At 39.4% G+C, this 21,119-nt stretch overlaps 1 protein-coding gene across 3 annotated transcripts in view; it reads left to right on the top strand.

Annotated features, from left to right (window-relative positions):
• camkk1a (calcium/calmodulin-dependent protein kinase kinase 1, alpha a) overlaps nucleotides 1–21,119 on the top strand; it is a 123,596-nt gene that overhangs the window by 77,945 nt on the left and 24,532 nt on the right. For all 3 annotated transcript variants that reach the window (XM_079815542.1, XM_079815543.1, XM_079815541.1), the window contains exons 4-8: nucleotides 11,593–11,640; nucleotides 11,860–11,913; nucleotides 16,500–16,551; nucleotides 16,736–16,869; nucleotides 20,885–20,921. In XM_079815542.1, coding sequence (XP_079671668.1) covers nucleotides 11,593–11,640; nucleotides 11,860–11,913; nucleotides 16,500–16,551; nucleotides 16,736–16,869; nucleotides 20,885–20,921 — 325 coding nt within the window. The remainder of the gene's footprint in view (nucleotides 1–11,592; nucleotides 11,641–11,859; nucleotides 11,914–16,499; nucleotides 16,552–16,735; nucleotides 16,870–20,884; nucleotides 20,922–21,119) is intronic.

Raw genomic sequence — 21,119 nt, 5'->3', positions numbered from 1 at the left:
TTTGCACACAATGGGCCCTATCTTGCACCCAGCGCAATTGACTTTGTACACCGACGCATGTGTCATTCCTATTTTGCACCCGCGCAAAGCGCGCTTTTCCCTCCACAGAAGCACGTCGCTAAACTAGTGAATGAACTTGCGCTACCTGGGCGGTTCAGCGCAAAAAAGGAGGCGTGTTCCGGCGCAAACAATCCCTGGTGCTATTTTGCTGTTCCATTAAACAATTGCGCCACTGACCAGAAAAAACCTAGTCTAAAGTCAGTGGCGCGTTGCGCGTTGTTCATTATGCTATTTTAAGGGTGCATGCTTGACCATAATGTATAGCGTGCACAACGCGCATACACTTTGCTCATGTAATCTACACAGATGCAACAGTTATTTTTGCAAATCATAAATTGTTACACTAAAAAATATTAACACATGAGATGACGGAAATCATTGTGGTGTGCCACGAAGATGTGAAAAAATAGGCATAAATTTAGCTTACAAATTATTCAGGCTAATTGTAGTCTAATAATTAAGGAGACCTGTTTGCCCAATAGTGGCAACTTCTGGCAAGACATATATGTATATAAGGACATATAACAAATTGGTTTGTCCGTCAAGAACCAGGAAAAAAAATCGGTGAGGGTGGACGCAGCGATGTCCTCTGCTGGCGTCAGGTCCTGAGTAGAGGCAGATCCACCTCCCGTTACACGGCGTGCCCGATTGATGCTGGCAAACTTGGACTTTCCCCGTCTTCTGATGTCATTGTAGCGCTTGCGGCACTGGTGCGACGTCCTGGGGATGCCAGCTGATGAAACAATTGTGGCTATTTCCTCCCACGCCTGTTTAACCGACGCTATTTTGGGTGGGTTTCTCCCATCCCCATACAACACAACTTCTCTGTCTTTCACTGCTCTTACAAGCACATCAGTCTCCTCGGCTGTGAACCGCTCCTGGCGTGCGACTGGTAAATACGCCATAATAATAGCAATCCATAATGGAACTTGCGCACCTGCTTTTACAGGGAATGTTGGATGACGCTCGGATTGGTTTATTCACGTTACGCCCAAACCACACCTATGAATAATGAAGCTACTTCAGACCAACCCATTTTAGATTTGCGCCGGGCGCAAGAGCCATTTATCCCGCCGGGAAAATAGCAACAGCGCCGAGACCCGCCCACAAAGTTACTTGCGCTTCGCGCTTTGACACTTGCGTTTCAGATCGTTAAAATAGGGCCCAGTGTGTTATTTGAGTGTTGATTATTATATCTAAACATGAATATCAGCTTAATCTAGGCTCATAGTTTGGGCTCTGTTGTTAACCTTTAATATTATAATGTGCAAGTAAGGGCTCCCTGTATAGTTTACAGCATTATCCTTAAGAAACTTTTAGTTATAATTGAATTAATTTAAGGTCAGACGCAATTTTTTCAGTAAACCACTGTTTACTGTTACCGAACCCATACCGAACCGTGACTTTGAAACCGATGTACGTACCGAACCGTCAGTTTTGTGTACCATTACACCCCTACTAAATAATCTTTATGAATTACTTACAACTTGGTTTCAGGGGTTTACAGAAGAATCTTGAGACAAAAAAATGTATAGGACTGAAATATAAATTTTTATTAAGAAAAATACATTTTATTGAATTATCTGTAACTTTACTTTTATGTACCTTTATGTATAATGCATTATAAATTATGCATTTTATTAGTTATGCCTTGTAATGCATCTTATAATGCATTGTATGATCTCATTAATAATTGTAACTATAGTTATAATACACTTTTAGAAAGTATAATGCATTGAAACACAACAAACAACCAATTCCAGATGTAACAAGGAATCTGTGACTATTATAATGCATTTTAACTTAGGTTATAATTACTTATGAAAAGATATAATGCATTACAGTATGAATACCTTTATAATGCATTACACATAAAGACTAAGTAAAGTGTTACCGAATTATCTAATAGGGACAGCAAAATTGGCCATATGGAAAATGAGGAAGAATAAGGCCTAGAGTTGACAGCAACGGATCCTAAAATAATGCTTATGTGTCTGATGGCAGCAAGATTGAGAACAACATTTGCATATTACAGACTAATGTTTCTGCTTTTTGTGATATTTGGTGTATTAATTAAGATATATTAAGAGGTTAGGTGTCAGGGTTCTGTCACTTCGGTCTAGTTCACTCTTGGTTTGTGACAGAGCCCTGACACTCCTGTATTGTTTGTCTTGCCTCGTGTGAGCGCGCAGCTTTGAGCATGCTCAAGCTGCGTGCTCTTCTGTCCTTGTGTTTTGTGTGCGGGGCGTGGTGTTCGGATCCCAGCACTTCGGTCTAGTTTGGGTTTCAGTTTTGTGTTGGGATTCGGACATTCATGCTCCGCGTGTTTGTTTTGTCCTGTGAGCGTTTGCTCTTCTGTCTGTGTGTTCTGTGTAGCACACGGTTCATGTTTTCATCGGCCGTGTGCTTTCATGTTTTGTCTTATGTTGTGTAGCACGTGGTTGGTGTTTTTTCACTGGCTACGTGCTACGTCATGTTGTCATGTTTTGTGTGAACATGCAGCTGATGAGTTCTCATTAGCTGCATGTTCATGTCATGTTTGGTGTGAGCACATGTCTTGTTAAGTGTTTCTTTGTGCCATGTGCTCGTGTCCATTGTCTAACCCCGCCCACCTTGTTTCCTGATTATTGGTTCATTTGCCCCACCTGTCTTCCCTCGTTACCCTCTTTTGTTTGTTCCCTATTTAATCTCCTAGTGTTTGCAGTCCAGTGCTGAATCGTCGTCGTATGTACCTCCTGTTTCCCTGCTCCCTTCAAGTCAAGCCAAGCCTAGTCAAGTCTGTTTTTCCCCCTCGGGGTAGTTTGTTTTGTCTTGTTTTTTGTTTTATTTTTATCATTAAAAGCCCATATTTTCTCTGCATCTGAGTCCTCGCCTCATCCCTTCAACAAACCCTGACAGAACGATTCAGCCAAAAGAGGACTCAGCAGAGAAATGGGTATCTTCCTTTTCCCATCTCCCTGCCCTTCCGCTCATCAGATGGCAGACCAATGTAGCAAACTCCACTCTCTTCGGCAAGGGGGAGCCAGCGTGAAGGAGTTTGCTTACCAGTTCGTGTTTGCAGCGGAGGGGCTCAACATCGGTGATGCAGTGCTCAAGGACATTTTTAACAGCAGCCTTAATGAGCCTGTCAAAGCCTGGGAGATGGCAATGCTGGGGATATTGTCTTTCTGGCAGTTTGTGGGGTATGTATACCACCGTGGAGAAGAGGGTGGCCTTCCACCTCTTGGTCCTTCCCCACTTTTCCTCACAAATGGTCATGTCCCCAGTCCTCCGATGACCCCTTCGGGGAGAGGGAGGAGGAAGAACGGGTCCACCTCACCTGCCCCCTACCCAGAGGTGGTTGAACAAACTGCAGTCTTTCCTGCAGAGGTGTCTGTGATCTCTGCAGCTCCCCCAGAGGCGGCCAAAGAGGCTGCAGCACCCCCAGATGCAGCCGCCAGCACTGCAGCTCCCCCAGAGGCGGCAGAAGAGGCTGCAGTTACCCCAGAGGCAGCCATCAGCACTGCAGCTCCCCCAGAGGCGGCTGAAGAGGCTGCAGTTACCCCAGAGGCAGCCGTCAGCACTGCAGCTCCCCCAGAGACGGCCGAAGAGGCTGCAGCTCCCCCAGAGGTGGCGAAGGATGCTGTAGTTTCCCCAGAGGCGGTTGTCCCCACATCGCCTCACCCTCGTAAGCGCAGGAGAAGGAGGGCTCCTGTCGCTCAGCCAATTTCAATGGCTCTCAAGGACTCAAGTCCTAAGCTCCCAAGTCCGGTGGTCCAGGAGGACCCGACTTCAGTGGTCCCATGTCCAGTGGTCCAGGAGGACCTGACTTTGGTGGTCTCGAGTCTGGTGGTCCAGGAGGACACGACTGTTGAGCTCCCAAGCCCAGGGGTCCCAGAGCTGCCCGCTTCCCCTGTCAAAGCCACAGATGTCATGTCTGAGCCACACACTCTCCCTGTCACAGCCACAGAAACTTTCCCTGTCAGTCCTGCCATGGCCAAGAGGGCGGTGTTTGCCTTTTATGCTTTGGCTGTCCTGCGGGCCTGGAATAAGCACAGGGATTCTCTTGACTCTGGATCAGTCTGCCACCCAGAGCCCACTGCCTGCCTGGAGGCCGGCACCGAGCAGCCTGCTCTCCCTGATATGGTCATAGAGGCTGTCGCCAAGCAACCCGCTCTCCGTGATATGGCGACGGAGGCTGTTGAAGCCACTCTGTCCTGTTATGCCTTTGCCCTTCTGTGTGTCTGGGCCACACAAATATCCCTTCTGACTTCATCAGCTCAAGCACCCAAGTCCCCAGAGCCAGCCTTGGCCAAGGAGGTCCTCCCAGAGCCGCTTATTCTCTCAGCCACAGAGGCCGTACCAGAGACTGCTGTCCCAGAGAACACTTTTCCCTGTGCCCACTGCATTGGCCATGCTTCCCTTGGAGCTTTCGTCTTTGTGAGCTTTCCCTTCCTCACCCTGATTCCAGTCTGGTCTGATCTGCCTGTCCTGCCAACCCCACATAGTTCTCCTGCTCTGCTGATCTTGCTCAAGTTTCCTGTGTTGCCGGTCTCGTTCAAGTCTCCTGCTCAGCTGGCCCTAATCAAGCATCCAAACCCACCCTGGTCCTCTGCCAGGACTCCAGATCTGCCGGAGCCACCCTGCTCTGTCCCTCCGGTCCTGCCCTGGTCCTCTGCCAGGACTCCAGATGCGCTGGAGCCCGCCTGGACTGTCCCTCCGGCACCGCCCTGGTCATCTGCCGGGGGCCCTGACTGGCTGGAGTCACCCTGGTGCGTCCCTCCTGCTCCGCCCTGGCCTTCTGCCGGGACTCCAGACTCGCCTGAGCCTCCCTGGCTCAACCCTCCCGTCCCTCCCTGGTCTATGCTAGTGATGTTCTTCGCTGTCCTGCTGGCTCTGACTTGGCTCCCCTCCCTCCCTCCCTCCCCTCTTTGTCTCTGTGTTTTGATTTTCCTGTCTTGTGTTTGGTCTGTGTATCTGTCTTGTTATCTTGTTCCTGTCTTGTTTTGGTGTCCCTCGTTAGGGACGCCAGGTGGCGTCCCTTTTGATGGGGGGTAGTGTCAGGGTTCTGTCACTTCGGTCTAGTTCACTCTTGGTTTGTGACAGAGCCCTGACACTCCTGTATTGTTTGTCTTGCCTCGTGTGAGCGCGCAGCTTTGAGCATGCTCAAGCTGCGTGCTCTTCTGTCCTTGTGTTTTGTGTGCGGGGCGTGGTGTTCGGATCCCAGCACTTCGGTCTAGTTTGGGTTTCAGTTTTGTGTTGGGATTCGGACATTCATGCTCCGCGTGTTTGTTTTGTCCTGTGAGCGTTTGCTCTTCTGTCTGTGTGTTCTGTGTAGCACACGGTTCATGTTTTCATCGGCCGTGTGCTTTCATGTTTTGTCTTATGTTGTGTAGCACGTGGTTGGTGTTTTTTCACTGGCTACGTGCTACGTCATGTTGTCATGTTTTGTGTGAACATGCAGCTGATGAGTTCTCATTAGCTGCATGTTCATGTCATGTTTGGTGTGAGCACATGTCTTGTTAAGTGTTTCTTTGTGCCATGTGCTCGTGTCCATTGTCTAACCCCGCCCACCTTGTTTCCTGATTATTGGTTCATTTGCCCCACCTGTCTTCCCTCGTTACCCTCTTTTGTTTGTTCCCTATTTAATCTCCTAGTGTTTGCAGTCCAGTGCTGAATCGTCGTCATATGTACCTCCTGTTTCCCTGCTCCCTTCAAGTCAAGCCAAGCCTAGTCAAGTCTGTTTTTCCCCCTCGGGGTAGTTTGTTTTGTCTTGTTTTTTGTTTTATCATTAAAAGCCCATATTTTCTCTGCATCTGAGTCCTCGCCTCATCCCTTCAACAAACCCTGACATTAGGTTTTTAAAGGAATATGTATTTTATTTATTTATTTTATATTTAATTGCCTTTCAATATTTTTGGGGTATGATGTTTAAATTAGGAATGTAAAAATGTGTTTTAAAAAAAGTTTTTAACCCCCCCCCCCCCCCTCTCTTTCTCTCTCTTCCTACTTCATCTCATTTCCCCATTATCTATAAATAAACTAAATGATTACAGAGTATCAAATTGTACTTTAGTCAGAAATCTTTTGTTTCTGTTTTATATTTCTATGTACCCTCATCTGTCAATGGTTCCTCCTCCAGTGAATTTCTTCCTCTCTTAACTTCTCATTTTTGCTTTTACCACTACTACAGTCTTTATTCCTGTTCCTCTCAGTGTTTACTTTATTATGTTTGAAATTGCTGAAATGTTGTTGAGGTATGGAGTTGGATCAGCCTCAAAAATAATACATTTACAAAACAAAATTCATAAATGCACAGCACAAGTCACATTTACAAAATCTGATTCGTAAATTCAAAAATGCACAAGTAAAAGCATAAATATTTCCCCAAATGCATCTTACCTAAATAAATGTAAATTCTTTCCTCAAATATGTATATATCAAGTTCTTGAATTAATTTCCTTCACACATTTATGAAAGATGTTACATGTATTTATGGATAGTTGAATCTGTATTTGCAAATCGTCACACGTACGTGGATTGCTTTGCATTTGTGTGTGTGGTATTTTTGAGACCTTCCTGGCTGGTTAAGATTCATAAATATTTTTTTGGGAGGATGTTCTGTTTAGCCAATAACGGTGAGCTTTTAATCCACCAATCAAAACACTCCTTACTGAACAGACTCAAGAGGCTCAACGTTGTGCCTGTACAGTGCATTGTTCCATGATCGGTCCTTTATGTAAAGACATTTTAATGGGTTCTCTTTTTCTGGCACCTGATTACAATTTCTACAAAATCACATTAGGATTTATATTCTTCACACAAAATACAGCTACCCGGTTAGCCTGCTGTCTTATACACCAAAGTTGCACATACCCTGTTTATTCAGATCAATCTGTAATATTATTAAATAAGTGTTAAATGTCCATATATTTCATTTAATAAAAACAATTATGTAATGTGTTCTGTTGTTGTTGTTGTTATTGGTGGTAGTAGTAGTATCATGTTCACAGTTATTTTTGATCAGGCATTAAAAACAGCTACCACCACACAGCGAGATATTTCAGCATGGAGGACAAAAACCAGACTCCACTATTAAGTAAAGTCGTTTTTTTTTTTTTTTTCATCTGATGGTATTATCTTATGATTAAAGGTTGTTTTATTTAATGAAGTGTGCAGTTTGCTGTGTTACAAAGTTGTTAGTCCATGCCAGCTTTATGTTGGAGAATGTAATGCTTCAGCAATTCCTAAGGAGTTACACATCAGATGAATGTCTAAATGAACAAATTAATGTGTTAATACACTGCAGAATGACAAGCAGGTAGAACAGATCGTCATCACTCTGTCTGTCACTTTTGCAACACAAACCACTCAAAGCTGAAAGAAATGATGTCCAAAAAGAGCTAGATAGAACCTACATTTGAAAAAAGATGTGGAGATTGCATTTTTAATGAAACAACTGGTGCACTGGTACTTTTAAAACATAAAACATAATAGCAGATAATCCATAGCATCCCTAGCTGGTCGCGATGATGACTTTAGAACCCACTGACTACAAAACGTTTTTAAAATTACTCGATAGTTTATCATCGAAATCGTTGTTTTATTGATCGTCTATCGCCCATTCATCCTGTGATTACTAGGGGTGTAACGGTACACAAAACTCACAGTTCAGGGTGTACCTCAGTTTTAAAGTCACGGTTCGGTACAGCAGTTTTACAAAATTGCTTATTTATTTTTATTAAACAGTTTACTGAAAAAATCATGACTGTCCTTAAATGAATTCAATTATAACTAAAAGTTTCTTAAAGATAATGCTATAAACTATATACTTTACTTGCACATTATTATAATATTAACTTAAGGTTAACAACAGAGCCCAAACAATTAGCCTAAATTCAGTTACTACACTGTAAAAAAAAAATCAGGTCTCCAATTGAAAATCTTCTAGTGACTGATCACATCTAAATTTTTCAGTTGGCCAAATTGAATTTCTGTGAATTGATGCAATTTAATTGTTAAGTAGAATATAATTAATCTATATATAGGCTAATATAGTGCATATATTTAGTGAAAGAGTTCATCTCTCTAACAGCTGTGAACACTGAATGATTGAGGTAAATTATGCTACGTGACATTGTTTACAAGCTGTTTTATTGACGTCCTCCCGCGGTTGAAACACTGATTGAGCGATTACACGACATATGATACATTTCAGTAAGTTGTAATGTATCCTCAATATACCTTAAGATATTAATTCATGTTTATACTTTAGGAAGAGATGATCGCGTTCACTTGTGCGGCACCGCCGCTAGAACTGACGCATCTATCAGTCACGTCACATTAAAGAGCATCAAAACGGCATTAATCGTTTGAATTTCATGATAAAATGGACTGAATACTTAATATGTTTGTGTGGGAACTCGGATTGAAGTGTGTTCCACGCTTAAAACCAACCTACTGTTAAAGATTGCATTCGTACATACCTTTCGGTACACACGTGCACCTTACCGAAAGCCCTGTACCGAAACGGTTCCATACGAATACGTGTACCATTATACCGCTAGTGATTACTAAAGTGTTCCTACAAACACTTTTTAAATTAAGAAAGCTGCCGTGGGCTAACAACTGTGTAACACTGCAAACTGCACACTTCATTTACTAAGAAATGGCATCATAAGAAAATGCCATAAAATAAAAAAACGACTTTACTTACTCGTTGAGCCTGGTTTTTGTCCTCCATGCTGAAATCTCTCCGCTGTAACTTAGCTGTTTTAAATGCCTGATCAAAAGTATTTGTGAACCTGATACTACTAAGTTACTACTAATAACAACAACAACATCAAAACACATTACATAATTGTTAATAAATGAAATATCTGGACATTTAACACTTATTTAATAATATTACAGATTGATCTGAATAAACAGAGTATGTGCAACTTTGGTGTATAAGACAGGAGGCTAACCTGGTAGCTGTATTTTGTGTGAACAATATAAATAATAATGTGATTTTGCAGAAACGGTAAAAGAGTACATATTAAAATGTCTTTACATAAAGGACCGATCACGGAACAATGTACAGTACAAGCACAGCGTTGAGCTTCTTGAGTCTGTTCAGTAAGGAGCGTTTTTGATTGGTGGATTAAAAGCTCACCACTATTGGCTAAACAAAACATCCTCCAAAAAAGATATTTATGAATTTAGCCTTCCAGGAAGGTCACAAAAATACCACACACACAAATGCAAAGCAGTCCACGTACGTGTGACGATTTGCAAATGCAGATTCAACGATCCATAAATACATCTTTCATAAATGTGTGATGGAAATTAATTCAAAAACTTGATATATACATATTTGAGGAAAGAATTTACATTTATTAAGGTAAGATGCATTTGTGTGAGCATTTGGGGAAATATTTATGATTTTACTTGTGCATTTATGAATTTTGTTTTGAATTTACGAATCTGATTTTGTAAATCTGAATTGTGCTGTGCATTTATGAATTTTGTTTTGTAAATGTTTTATTTTTGAGGCTGATCCGGCTCCATATTTATAATACTACAACATTTGCAGTACATTCTAGCTATAGTAGAAAGCAACAATGTCACATTTCTGCTATTAGGGCAGAATTTTTTGCTGTTGTAATGTTCCCTGCTGCGGGGAAAACTCTGCAGTTCACAATGTACCGAGGTTGCTGATCCAGATAGTAATTGTTTTGCCAACTTGGCTACTTGCAAGTCTTTTTGCACTTGCCAGCTGATACACATGTAATGTTCACATGTTTTTGTTTTAAAGATGCATTTTCTTCTTTAATAACGGCCTTGTTCTGACCCTGGTTGTGAAACGGTTCAGTCATAATTACATAAATGGTGGAGATGATCTTGATACTTCAGCACTTGGTGACTCTAGGCTGGTCACCAGAGGTGTCATGCCATACTATTTTTACATTTGAAACAATCACACTGGTGTGATTAGAACATTCAGTGCATTGCATGATCAGATGCTAAATTCACATTTGCATTTGCGTATTGGCTGATGCTGAGTCAGAGTTCAGTGTTTTCAATCATATAATGTTTATTTTAGGTTTCTGACATTTTAAAGGGGTCCTTGATTATGATTTAACTTTTTTAACTTGTGTGTAATGTTGCTGCTTTAGCATAAACAACATCTGCAAAGTTACGATGCTCAAAGTTCAACGTTAAAGGAGATATTTACTTTTACAGAAATCGCTTTTTAAGGACTACAACAAACGTCTGGTAGGGACTACAACAAGCTTATTCACAGATTGGTGAGGCCATGTTGGGCTGATTTAGAGAAGAGGAATAGTTGTTGTAGTAGAGCACATTTAGGAGTCTACTCAAGCTGTCGCATCCGTCTTTTCACATTTATTGCAATACAGTACGTAGCAAGATGACAACATAAGTTATAACCGTTATTAAACTAAACTATACCTGTTCTATCTTCATGCAGCATATATTCTCTGGCTCTGAAGGCATCTTACAACAGTTCTCACACGATTGATTTATAGATTATCATGACTTCAGAGACTTATTTTACATCTTGTAAAAGAGGGCATAATAGGACCCCTTTAATACACATAGTACTAGGAAAAAACATTTAAAGTTTGTAAAATACACACTGATGTCTCTGGAAGCAGCAATAATAATCCTTTAATAATTTGATGACTTTTTTTATTGATATCACACATTGTATAACTATGTGAAATAATATCTTTCTAGAAAGAAAGATATTATTTGTAACAGTTGATACAGCAATGACGTGATGGCTTATTAAAAAAGAGGTCAATGATGAAATCCAGGAAAACCATACTGAAAATGCTTTTATTGCCCATATTATGGATTTCACATTGCTCTTAAAAAGTGGTAAATTAAACAACTACTACAACATTCATATACTGATCTTTTTCATTCTATATATTCCTGAATTTGTCTACACAAATATCTAACAATTGCTCTGCCTCCATTTGTTCCCAAATTCAAAATACTTGCACATAAATGAAAGGTGTGATTTTACTAACCCCCCCCCCCCCCAATATTTAATGAATTCAATTATTATGTAAATTTACCTCAATATAAATAAATAAAATCTGAATAAAATACCTTTTATTTAATATTTAATACCTCAATATTTAAATGTCCTTTCTTGAACAGAATTAACTGCAAAGTGGGTCAGATTTTCGGTCAATAATCAAATGTCAGGCTATGGGAAACTGAGATTACGGTAGTTCTTGTCATAGTCCACTAGAAAGCAAAATTATTTTAAAATCTTTTCTTTTACAGTTTCCATTCTCCCTTGTGGAATAGGTTATGAAACAAATGCAGAGATTTGTGTTCAAAACTTACATGTTCCCTCTGGTGTGTAATATATTAATATAGTGTCACAGCTCCTTTGTGTGTGCAGCTGGTATTGATTTGATTCTCTCTCTCTCTCTCTCTCTCTCTCTCTCTCTCTCTCTCTCTCTCTCTCTCTCTCTCTCTCTCTGTCTCTGTTCTTTTCTCTCCTTCTTTCTCACTCTCTTACAATTTCAGGATTGCACCCAGCTTAACCAGTACAAGTTAAAGAGTGAGATTGGGAAGGTAAGCCCCCCTTCATCATTATCATATTGCGTTATTTTGATAATCGACGTGCATATAGAAATAAGTAAAATCCCATGACCATATTGTGTTTCATAGCAGTCATTCAGACATTCAGACACTGACTCTTACTGACCCTCAGCACAGTCTCATAGTCTGACTCATCATAATCTATGTATTTTGTTTATCTTATTTCCTCTATCCATTTCTTCTGTCTTAAAGGGCTCATATGGTGTTGTCAAGTTGGCATACAATGAGGATGATGACAAATATTATGTAAGTACCTTTCAAAATAACAATTATTTCACATTTGGATGTACTTGTTGCATCATCCTAACTACTGACTAGTGCAGTGTTGTAGGCTTTTGGGGTGGCCTATATGACCAACACTGAATTTGGTGATGCTAGTGGTGCTTTAAACACAGTCATGAGGTTTGTATTGTGAGTGAGTGAGGATGTAGCGCAAAGGTAAGGAACAATATACTGGGGGAAAGAGAAAGAGAAAAATGCAGAGAGATGACAGAAAGGATGATGGAGGAGAGGCAGGATAGATTGAATGGTAATGAAAATGAGAGCAGATGGGGGAGGGTTGTGATATAACAGTGATGGCAATAATGTGCAGAAGTACTTCATTTTATTTGGAGATGTTCATATCAGCCCACAAACACCGTCACTGTTGATCACAATATGCACACAGTAACAGAACAAACTCATAGATAGACAGACGGAAAATTTCCTTCATCATTTTCCTCTGATACATTTCATTTAATTGGCTGGACAACAAACTAAAGCAGTTTTTAACTAAAATGTGGAAATTGTCCTGCTGTGTGACTATCCCTTATCTAGGGTGGCCATACGTCCGGATTTTGGCCGGACAGTCCGGATTTTAAGCTCCCTTTCCGGCGTCCGGCGTAATTTATTTTTAAATGGACATTTTTGGGGCATCTTTGTCAATTTTGCTAATCAGGCCAGTAAATCAGGAAGTAAGACATTTTTTATCTTTTTTTTCAGGAACAGGGAGATATTCTCCTTCTGCTCTTAATTATATTTGTCACATTATGTAGAACTGTTTTCCTACATGATAGAAAGGGAGTTTTTCAACATTAATAAGCATGAAAGGGTTAAAGCTGGGCTTATTTTTGTGGATGCATGCAGCATATGGGAGCTAACCGTTTGAAACAGTGTGTCGGAATAGCGGAATACTTTCAAAATGTCATGCATTGTGTGACATAAAATTACTCTACTCAGCATTTTCACGCTGTATTATGATTGTGTATGCAGACTCATGATAATGAAGAGACTACATGGAATGTATGTAAAGGATGTAGAGATATGGTCGAAAGGTTTGAGTGTGGAATAAGAAAAACACAGTCTAAATGACTTAGGCATGATGAGTCTCTTAGATGTCGGATGGACAGGCGCTTGTGCACCACAATCTTTATATTGAACGAGTAGTGATAAAGCAAATCACATTCATTGAGAGCCTGTTCACTGTATGAAAACACTTTGTTAATGAGAGTGGTCAGATGAGATTGGTTAGACTCCTTCATGCTGAGAAAAAGGCCAAAACACTCAAACTAGCACTTCTCACAACAGGAGAAAAGCACAGCTCAAATCATAACCTTGAAGAGAATGAGCTTTCAACAGCAGAAGGCCGATCCTGGATCCTCTTCTGTCAGACTATATATATGAGATATAAACTGGGTGACTCAACAGTGGGGGGAAATAAACATTCTTGTTTTTTCTGAAGCATGCACATACTAGTATCGAAATGCATGAAGCCATCACATCATGTATCAATATAAAGGGGGTCTTATTTGGTGTGATCTGTGCAGGTCTACTGAACACGACTGATTCTTTTCTTGTCCTCCTCATAATAATCTGTCATAATAGACAGTGTGTCTGAAAGCAAAATATAGCTCCTGGTTCTAGGCTGCATTCATTAATTCATGCTGTTTGGATATATAACAGCAAGGATGAATAGAGGACAGAGATCAAATCCCTTCATAAAGGCAGAGTAGAGTGAGAGTGCCCCCGTCTCTGGCCTTTACACTCCACTGGCCTCATAAACTCACAAGGGGTAATATCAGTCTTACAATTACCACACATTCTCTTTTTTATTTACTTTACATGAATCCTAAAATTAAAACTCACTCTTCATTTAACTCTGTGTATTCACCTGCTCCACGCTTTCATTTTTTCTCATGCTTGTATTAACCTCGTAAGATCTGGGACCATTTTTGGGATTTCCGCCTGGATTTGGCCTACCCAAATTGAAAAGCTTACCATACACACATACAGTCTGAAAATTTTGTTCAAAATGTTGGTGTCATTTTACAGGAAACCCTTTGAAGTTACATAAAACACTGCTAAAAGTGATAAACATATGTTATGTATATATGTATATGTTGTCTAAGCTGTAATAACCCCCCCCCATCCCCCCCCCCCCCCAAAAAAAAAAGAGACGCTTTTTTATTTTTTTTTATTTTATAAATTCAGTTTTGAAAGTGTGCTCTAGCACCCTGCAGACAGTTTGGACAGTTTGGGCTGTTTCCACTAAATTCCAGAAAATAGTGGAAAAAAGAATTTTGTCTGTATCATGTTAAATGCAAGATTTATTCAAATGGTTCTGAAGGGAGGACCCACCCTGCTACACCCCTACACCCCCCCCCCCCCCCCCTTAAAATAAATTATTTTAATATGCTGGAAACATCCCAAACTGTCTGCAGGGTGCGAGAGCTCACAGGGCCTGAGTTACACACTTTCAAAAATGAGTTTATAACCAAAAAAAAAAAACGTCTCTTTTTTTTGGGGGGGGGGGTTATTACAGAGTAGACAACATATACTTACATGTTTATCACTTTTAGCAGTGTTTTGTGTAACTTCAAAGGGTTTTCTGTAAAATGACACCAACATTTTGAACTTAGACTGTATGTGTGTATGGGAAGCTTTTCAATTTGGGTAGGCCAAATCCAGGCAGAAATGGTACCAGAGTAATTTAGTGTAAATATGTTACTTTGTGTAAAACATGCCAAAAGTGATGCATATCTCCAGAAAGTAGAGACTCTAAGCTTTCAAATGGTACCACATATGAGGTCAGAGTTCCTCCACAGACATTTAAAATTGAAAGTATATACGTGATGGTGTCATTCCGGACACATTCCTGTACAGGGTCCGCGGACTTTAATTGGTTAAAGTGCCCCTATTATGCTATTTAAAGGTTTTTTGTCTTAACTGTTTAATTTTCTCATAATATACATTGCACATCACCACATTTTTCAATCATTCTTAAACGACTCGATGGATGAATCAGTCTCTCTAAATCCCTCCTTTCCACGAGCCTGCTCTGCTGTTTGGCCTGATGGTCCAGTCTGTTGTGATTGGTCTAGCGCGTGTCAGAAGCGAAATGGCCATTACAATAATTGAACTTCAGCTCCGTCCAGATTTAAAATATATTCAAATAATGAAGTTATTTTAAATTGTAATAATATTTCACAATATTACTGTGTTTACTGGATGTACTGGATGTTTAATCAAATAAATGCAAATTTCTTAAGCATAAAACCGACTTCTTCAAAAAACATTTAAAAAATCTTACCAACCCCAAACTTTTGAATGGCAATTCAAAAGTTTGTGTAGCAATTATATATATATATATATATATATATATATATATATATATATATATATATATATATATATATATATATATATATATATATATATATATATATACCTGTGTTTAGGTATTGCTTACTTGCTGATTCATCTCATTGTTTCCCAGTCATTTATATTCTGACGCTTCAGTTCTTTCCAACCCTGCTGCATTCTAAATAGCAATTTTGTTTCACCGTACTCACCTTTGACATGTTCATGAAACATTCATGTTTTCCCCTTCACTCTTTGTGAACTGAGTTATTTAAACTCGTCAGCACTACAGATGTAGATCTCCTCCAGCTGTCCTTGAGACAGAGGAGAAAATCACCTTTTCTTATTAACTATATTAACTATTATAAATTCACGTCTAAAGTTGTGCATGCTTTCAGTTTTTAGATGAAGAGGCATTTCAGATATTGGATTTTATAGCATGAAAAATGAAAGGAACAGACCACATTTTTAACATATGCTTCAGTTAAAAGTTGAATTCGCTCCATGACAATACGTGAAAGTGTATCATTAGAAACTAAAGGATGAATTTTGAAATTATCCGTCACTCACTCATTACGAGAACCCTCATGTTTTGTTTTCTGCAGGTGCTAGAAACCCAGTTGATAAGTAGACAAGACACAGGTGCACAATTCTTCTGTAATGGACATCTTCCATTATAAAAAGACACAGATGACTCAGTATGCGTTTCCCAGGGAGTACATGTTTTAAAAGCCTAGTTCTGTGTGCCAAAAGCAATTTATTTGATTAACATTTAAATTGCTTACAAAAACATCTGATCCAAGCTTCAGCGGTTGAATGTGCTCAACCTCTTTTTTTTTCTTTTCTCAAGAAAAAACGATATAAAATAGTTGATTTACAAACACAAGCACTTTGGTCTGCGTGCTGGTCACAATCTTATTGTCTGTCACTCACTGTTTGTGACCAAATTTCCACATTCATTTGAGCAGAAACACTGCTGTGAGCGGAATCTCGAGTGTCCCATCAAGACCAGAAGCAAATGAGAAGGCTGCAGTTGATTGAACTCTGTGAAATCTATGTTTGATTAGTGTGTAAATGGGAAAAAGTCAGTTGATTATGTCACCCACTTTATAAGCTGTTTTTGAGAAGACCTCTGTGTAGAATAGTTCAGCTATCTTTATAGTCTTTGCAAGATTGCCTGTTTGTCTCATTGTGTCTGTGTCTTTGTTTTGCAGGCAATGAAAGTGGTATCTAAGAAGAAGCTAATGAAACAGTATGGCTTCCCTCGTACGTATGGCATTTAAATTAAGTTTTAATTTGAAACCATATGTATGCAGGTGTTATGCACAGCTGATGTTGTTCTTTGGGGCAGATGTTGAAGTAGGCCTCTAAATTAGCTGAAGAATTCAGTATTTAAATAAAGCAGCACCATAAGTTCCGTATATTTGTAATAATTTTTTTTGCTGTGCAGGCCGCCCTCCTCCCCGAGGTCCTAAAGCAGCCCAGGGAGAGCAGCCCAAGATGCTTGGTCCTCTGGAGAGAGTTTACCAGGAGATAGCCATCCTGAAAAAACTAGACCACCTCAACATTGTTAAACTGGTTGAGGTAAGGACTACGGACAAATCCATTCATTCATGTAATCCACTGTTGATGAACGTGTGCTTATCAATAGTACTTTAATAGAGAAAATAATAACAAGCAAACTTCTATTCGTTCTAAATGTTCTTTTAAAGTTGTGAACAGCATTTTGTTTGTTTTTGTTTTTTTTCAGAGCTCTCAAAATTTTTACATCAAAAACATCCTAATATAGAATTGGCTATTTTCTATCCTGTTTTTGACCCTCTTTTTGAAAAACGTTTTGATGGGCGTATCGCATTCAAGACTTAAAAATAAACGCCCACTGCTATGATTGGTTAACAGTTTTGCATATTAAAATAATTTTCAACGGCCCTGCCATTACACGTGGGGAATTGTTTTAAAAATTTCAGAAAAAAAATGTGGTTTTTTTTTCAGATGACATTTGCCAACAATGTGAAAAATGTATGCATATTATGTATGCTTTATAAGTCTTATAAAGAGTTTAAAGGATTAGTTTCCTGATAATTTACTCACCCCAATGCCATCCAAGAGGTCCATGTCTTTCTTTCTTCAGTGGAAAAGAAATTAAGTTTTTTAAGGAAAACATTTCAGGATTTTTCTCCACACAATGGACTTCAATTGCAACCAAAATGTTGAACGTCCACATCAATGCAGTTTCAAAGGGCTTTGAAGTGCTTCCAATGGTACTGCGCAATCCCAGCTGAGGAATACGGTCTTATCTAGCGAAAATTTCATTTTCTAAAAAAAATTAAAATGTATATACTTTTTAACCACAATTGATCGTCTTGTGCTGGTCTGCAATGAGCCAGGCATTACGTAATATACGTTGAAAAGGTCACGCCGAACGTGGGCGGAAGTACCGCCCCATTGTTTACAAAAGCGAACGTTTGAAGACTAATACAAACGCTTTTTTAACAAAACAGGTAAAACAATGATAAATTAAATAATAAATATGTCATTCAACATGCAATCAAATTTGAACGATCCTCCTTTTCCACACTTTTAAACAATGGATACAATGGGTACTTCCGCCCACGTTCGGCGTGACCTTTTCAAACATACGTTACGTAATGCCTGGCTCATTGCAGACCAGCACAAGACGATCAATTGTGGGTTTAAAGTATATACATTTGAATTTTCTTTTAGAAAATGACCGATTGTTTCGCTAGATAAGACCGTATTCCTCAGCTGGGATCGCGCTGTACCATTTGAAGCACTTCAAAGCCCTTTGAAACTGCATTGATGTGGACGTTCAACATTTTGGTTGCAATTGAAGTCCATTGTGTGGAGAAAAATCCTGAAATGTTTTCCTATAAAAACTTAATTTCTTTTCCACTGAAGAAAGAAAGACATGGACCTCTTGGATGGCATTGGGGTGAGTAAATTATCAGGAAATTTTCATTTTGAGGTGAACTAATCCTTTAAGTACTTGGAGTTACCGCAGTTATAGTTGACAAATGACAACTTACGGTGTTTCATGTAAACTGAATTATCAATGAATGTTGCATTGTTTGACTTGTTCTTATAGGCTATTCATTGTTCATCCTTTTCAATAAAGAGTAAAAAAAACATGTTGTAATGTCTAACTGATGACAAAACAGAAGATGTCACTCACTGAAGCTTTTATTCAGGATTACAGTGAATGGCTTTGATCAAAACAATAACAAAAGCAGCGTTCCGTATCCAGGAATCCCCCGTAATAACCCAATAAATGCTGAATCAAAGAAAAGAATCACAACTATTCACAGTTAAGACTCCAGCGCTACTGTATAGATACTCAGTACATTTAAGTACATACTCATCTGTAACAGACAAAGCAATAGTGACAACATTGTTACTCACATTTGTGTGTTACGGCATTACTGTCGGATTGAATATAGTCGTCACTGCATCATCTTATATTTTCAGTCTCTCTGAAAAGCTTGCGCCGAACGGTGTCCTGTTTAAAAGCGAATCCGCAGTGAACAGAGTCTTACGGACGCGATCTGGAACTTTGTTAAAAAATAAGTTCATCCATGCTTTCTTAATGTTATAATCACAATTTGGTTTCTATAAAAACAGTTTTTTGACTAACGGGGTAGTTTTGAGTTCTGAAATTTACAGGATATGTTTTATAGTACAACGACCTTCAAAAATCAAGGAAATAAATTTTTGATCATGATCCCTTTAAAACAAACTTTCTTTCTTTGAACTTCTTCAATTTCTTTCTAACTTCCTCTTTTATTGATTCTTTCTGAATGAACTTCTTTTCTTTCTGAGCAAAGTTATTTCCTTCTGACCAAAACATTCATCCATAATTCCGTTTACATGAGACACCGTAAGTTATCATTTGTCAACTATAACTGTGGTAACTCTAAGTACTTCGGATTAGACGTGAAACCGAGGTCCTGACTCTCAGTGGTCATTACAAATCCCAGGATGTCCTTTGGAAAAAGAGTAGGGGTGTAACCCCGGCATCCTGTCCAAATTTGCCCATTGGCCTCTGTCCATCATGGCCTCCTAATAATCCGCATATACTGATTGGCTTTATCACTCTGTCTACTCTTCACCAATAAGCCGGTGTGTGGTGGGCATTCTGGAGCAATATGGCTGCCGTCGCATCATCCAGGTGGATGCTGCACATTGGTGGTGGTTGAGGAGATTCCCCCCTTCCATGTAAAAACCTTTGAGTACCCAGAAATGCGCTATATAAATGTAACAAATTATTCATTATAATTATTAATTATTACTTAAACTTTAATTTCCAAAGCCAAGACTTATAAAGCATATGAAATATGCATACATTTTTCACATTGTTGGCAAATGTTTGAACTATGTAACAAGATATGTTTTGAAATTTGGAAGGAACTGGACTCAGCTGCACCAACCACTCCTAGTGTCATTATGTAATTTGTGCCAAAGAGGGGACAAAATAATAGCAACACAATGAAAATCAGCCAGGAGTAAATCTGTTGAAGAGAGACAGCCCGTAATGTCCTGAGAATAGGGTGTGGAAATGAGTGCAATCGATCGCAGGAAGGTAGAATGGAGGGATGCTGAAGGAGAAAAGCGCCTTTCCTTCTCTCCGCCTGTGGTTCTGTCTGAGTGCTCTTCAATCACAGCAGCACCCACGTACGTCAGCAAAATTAGAAAAGAGGGGTGAGAGAGAGCGCGCCAGAGAAAATTGAAACAGAGCATGAAAAATGTTTAAAGGAATCTTAGAAAGTGAGGCAGAGGAACCACCTACACTCCAAGCACCTGCCTCTCCTACTGCCTGCCCAAGTACAGTCTTAAGTCAAGAGTGTGCAGTCATTCGGAGGAATACAGACATGGAGCTCTGCTAGCAGTGAAGGATGAGGTGCACCTGATGCTTATCGAATCTCATCACCAGTGTAAAACCAAAAGTAGCTACGCTGTGCTAGTAGCTTGGCTGTTTTTAAATTAAGTTTAGCTTTTGCTTATAGCTTTTCCAGTAACAGGCATCTTTTTCCATGCAGTGTTGTAGAATGACATACGCTTCAACATTTAGTTTTTCTTCACATATTGGCACAAACACAGCAATATAGCCAATCTAGCTGAGACAATAATCAAACATGCTCTTCTAAAATGGCTTCTCTCATATGTAGTATTGGACAGTCTGACGGTTTTCTCTGCGTAATACTTGTAGTTGTTAAAACATTGCTGAAGAGTATGTTTCCCACAAAGATGTCCCTATTCTTTTACGTTGAAATCCCATATGCCATGTCATAATGTGCACTCACACTGAATCTGTGCCTGCTAAACTCAGTAGATTTCTGCAAAATTTCAATCACAAAGTTCTACGATAGCTTTCAGCTATTAATAACAGTAATGTTCTATTGAACACATTTGAGCATTTTGAAGTAATTCCACAGATTTTCCCAACATAATCAATGAAGAAAAAAGTTTAGTCATTTGCTTTGAACCTACTAATGGATATCACAGAGTTTCCTAGATGCCAAGAATGCTGGAGATCATACAGTGCATGTAGCAAGTGGTGTTTTTAATAAAAAATCTGTTTCAGGTGCTGGATGATCCAGCGGAGGACAACCTTCACATGGGTATGTTCTTTTTTGTTGCCATATAATGTAATGGTAAAATGGCACCTATGTGTAAAAGATTCAGCAAATGGTGGTGTTTTTACAGTAGTAAACATCCAATTGTATTTACACTACACATTTCTTTTTAAAGAAATTAATACTTTTATTCAGCAATGATGCATTAAAGTAATCAAAAGTGACAGTATAAATATATATATA

The sequence above is a fragment of the Gobio gobio genome (assembly GCF_949357685.1).
Source record: "Gobio gobio genome assembly, chromosome: 4".
NCBI classification, from domain to species: domain Eukaryota; kingdom Metazoa; phylum Chordata; class Actinopteri; order Cypriniformes; family Gobionidae; genus Gobio; species Gobio gobio.
This window is presented reverse-complemented; position numbering and strand designations above follow the sequence as displayed.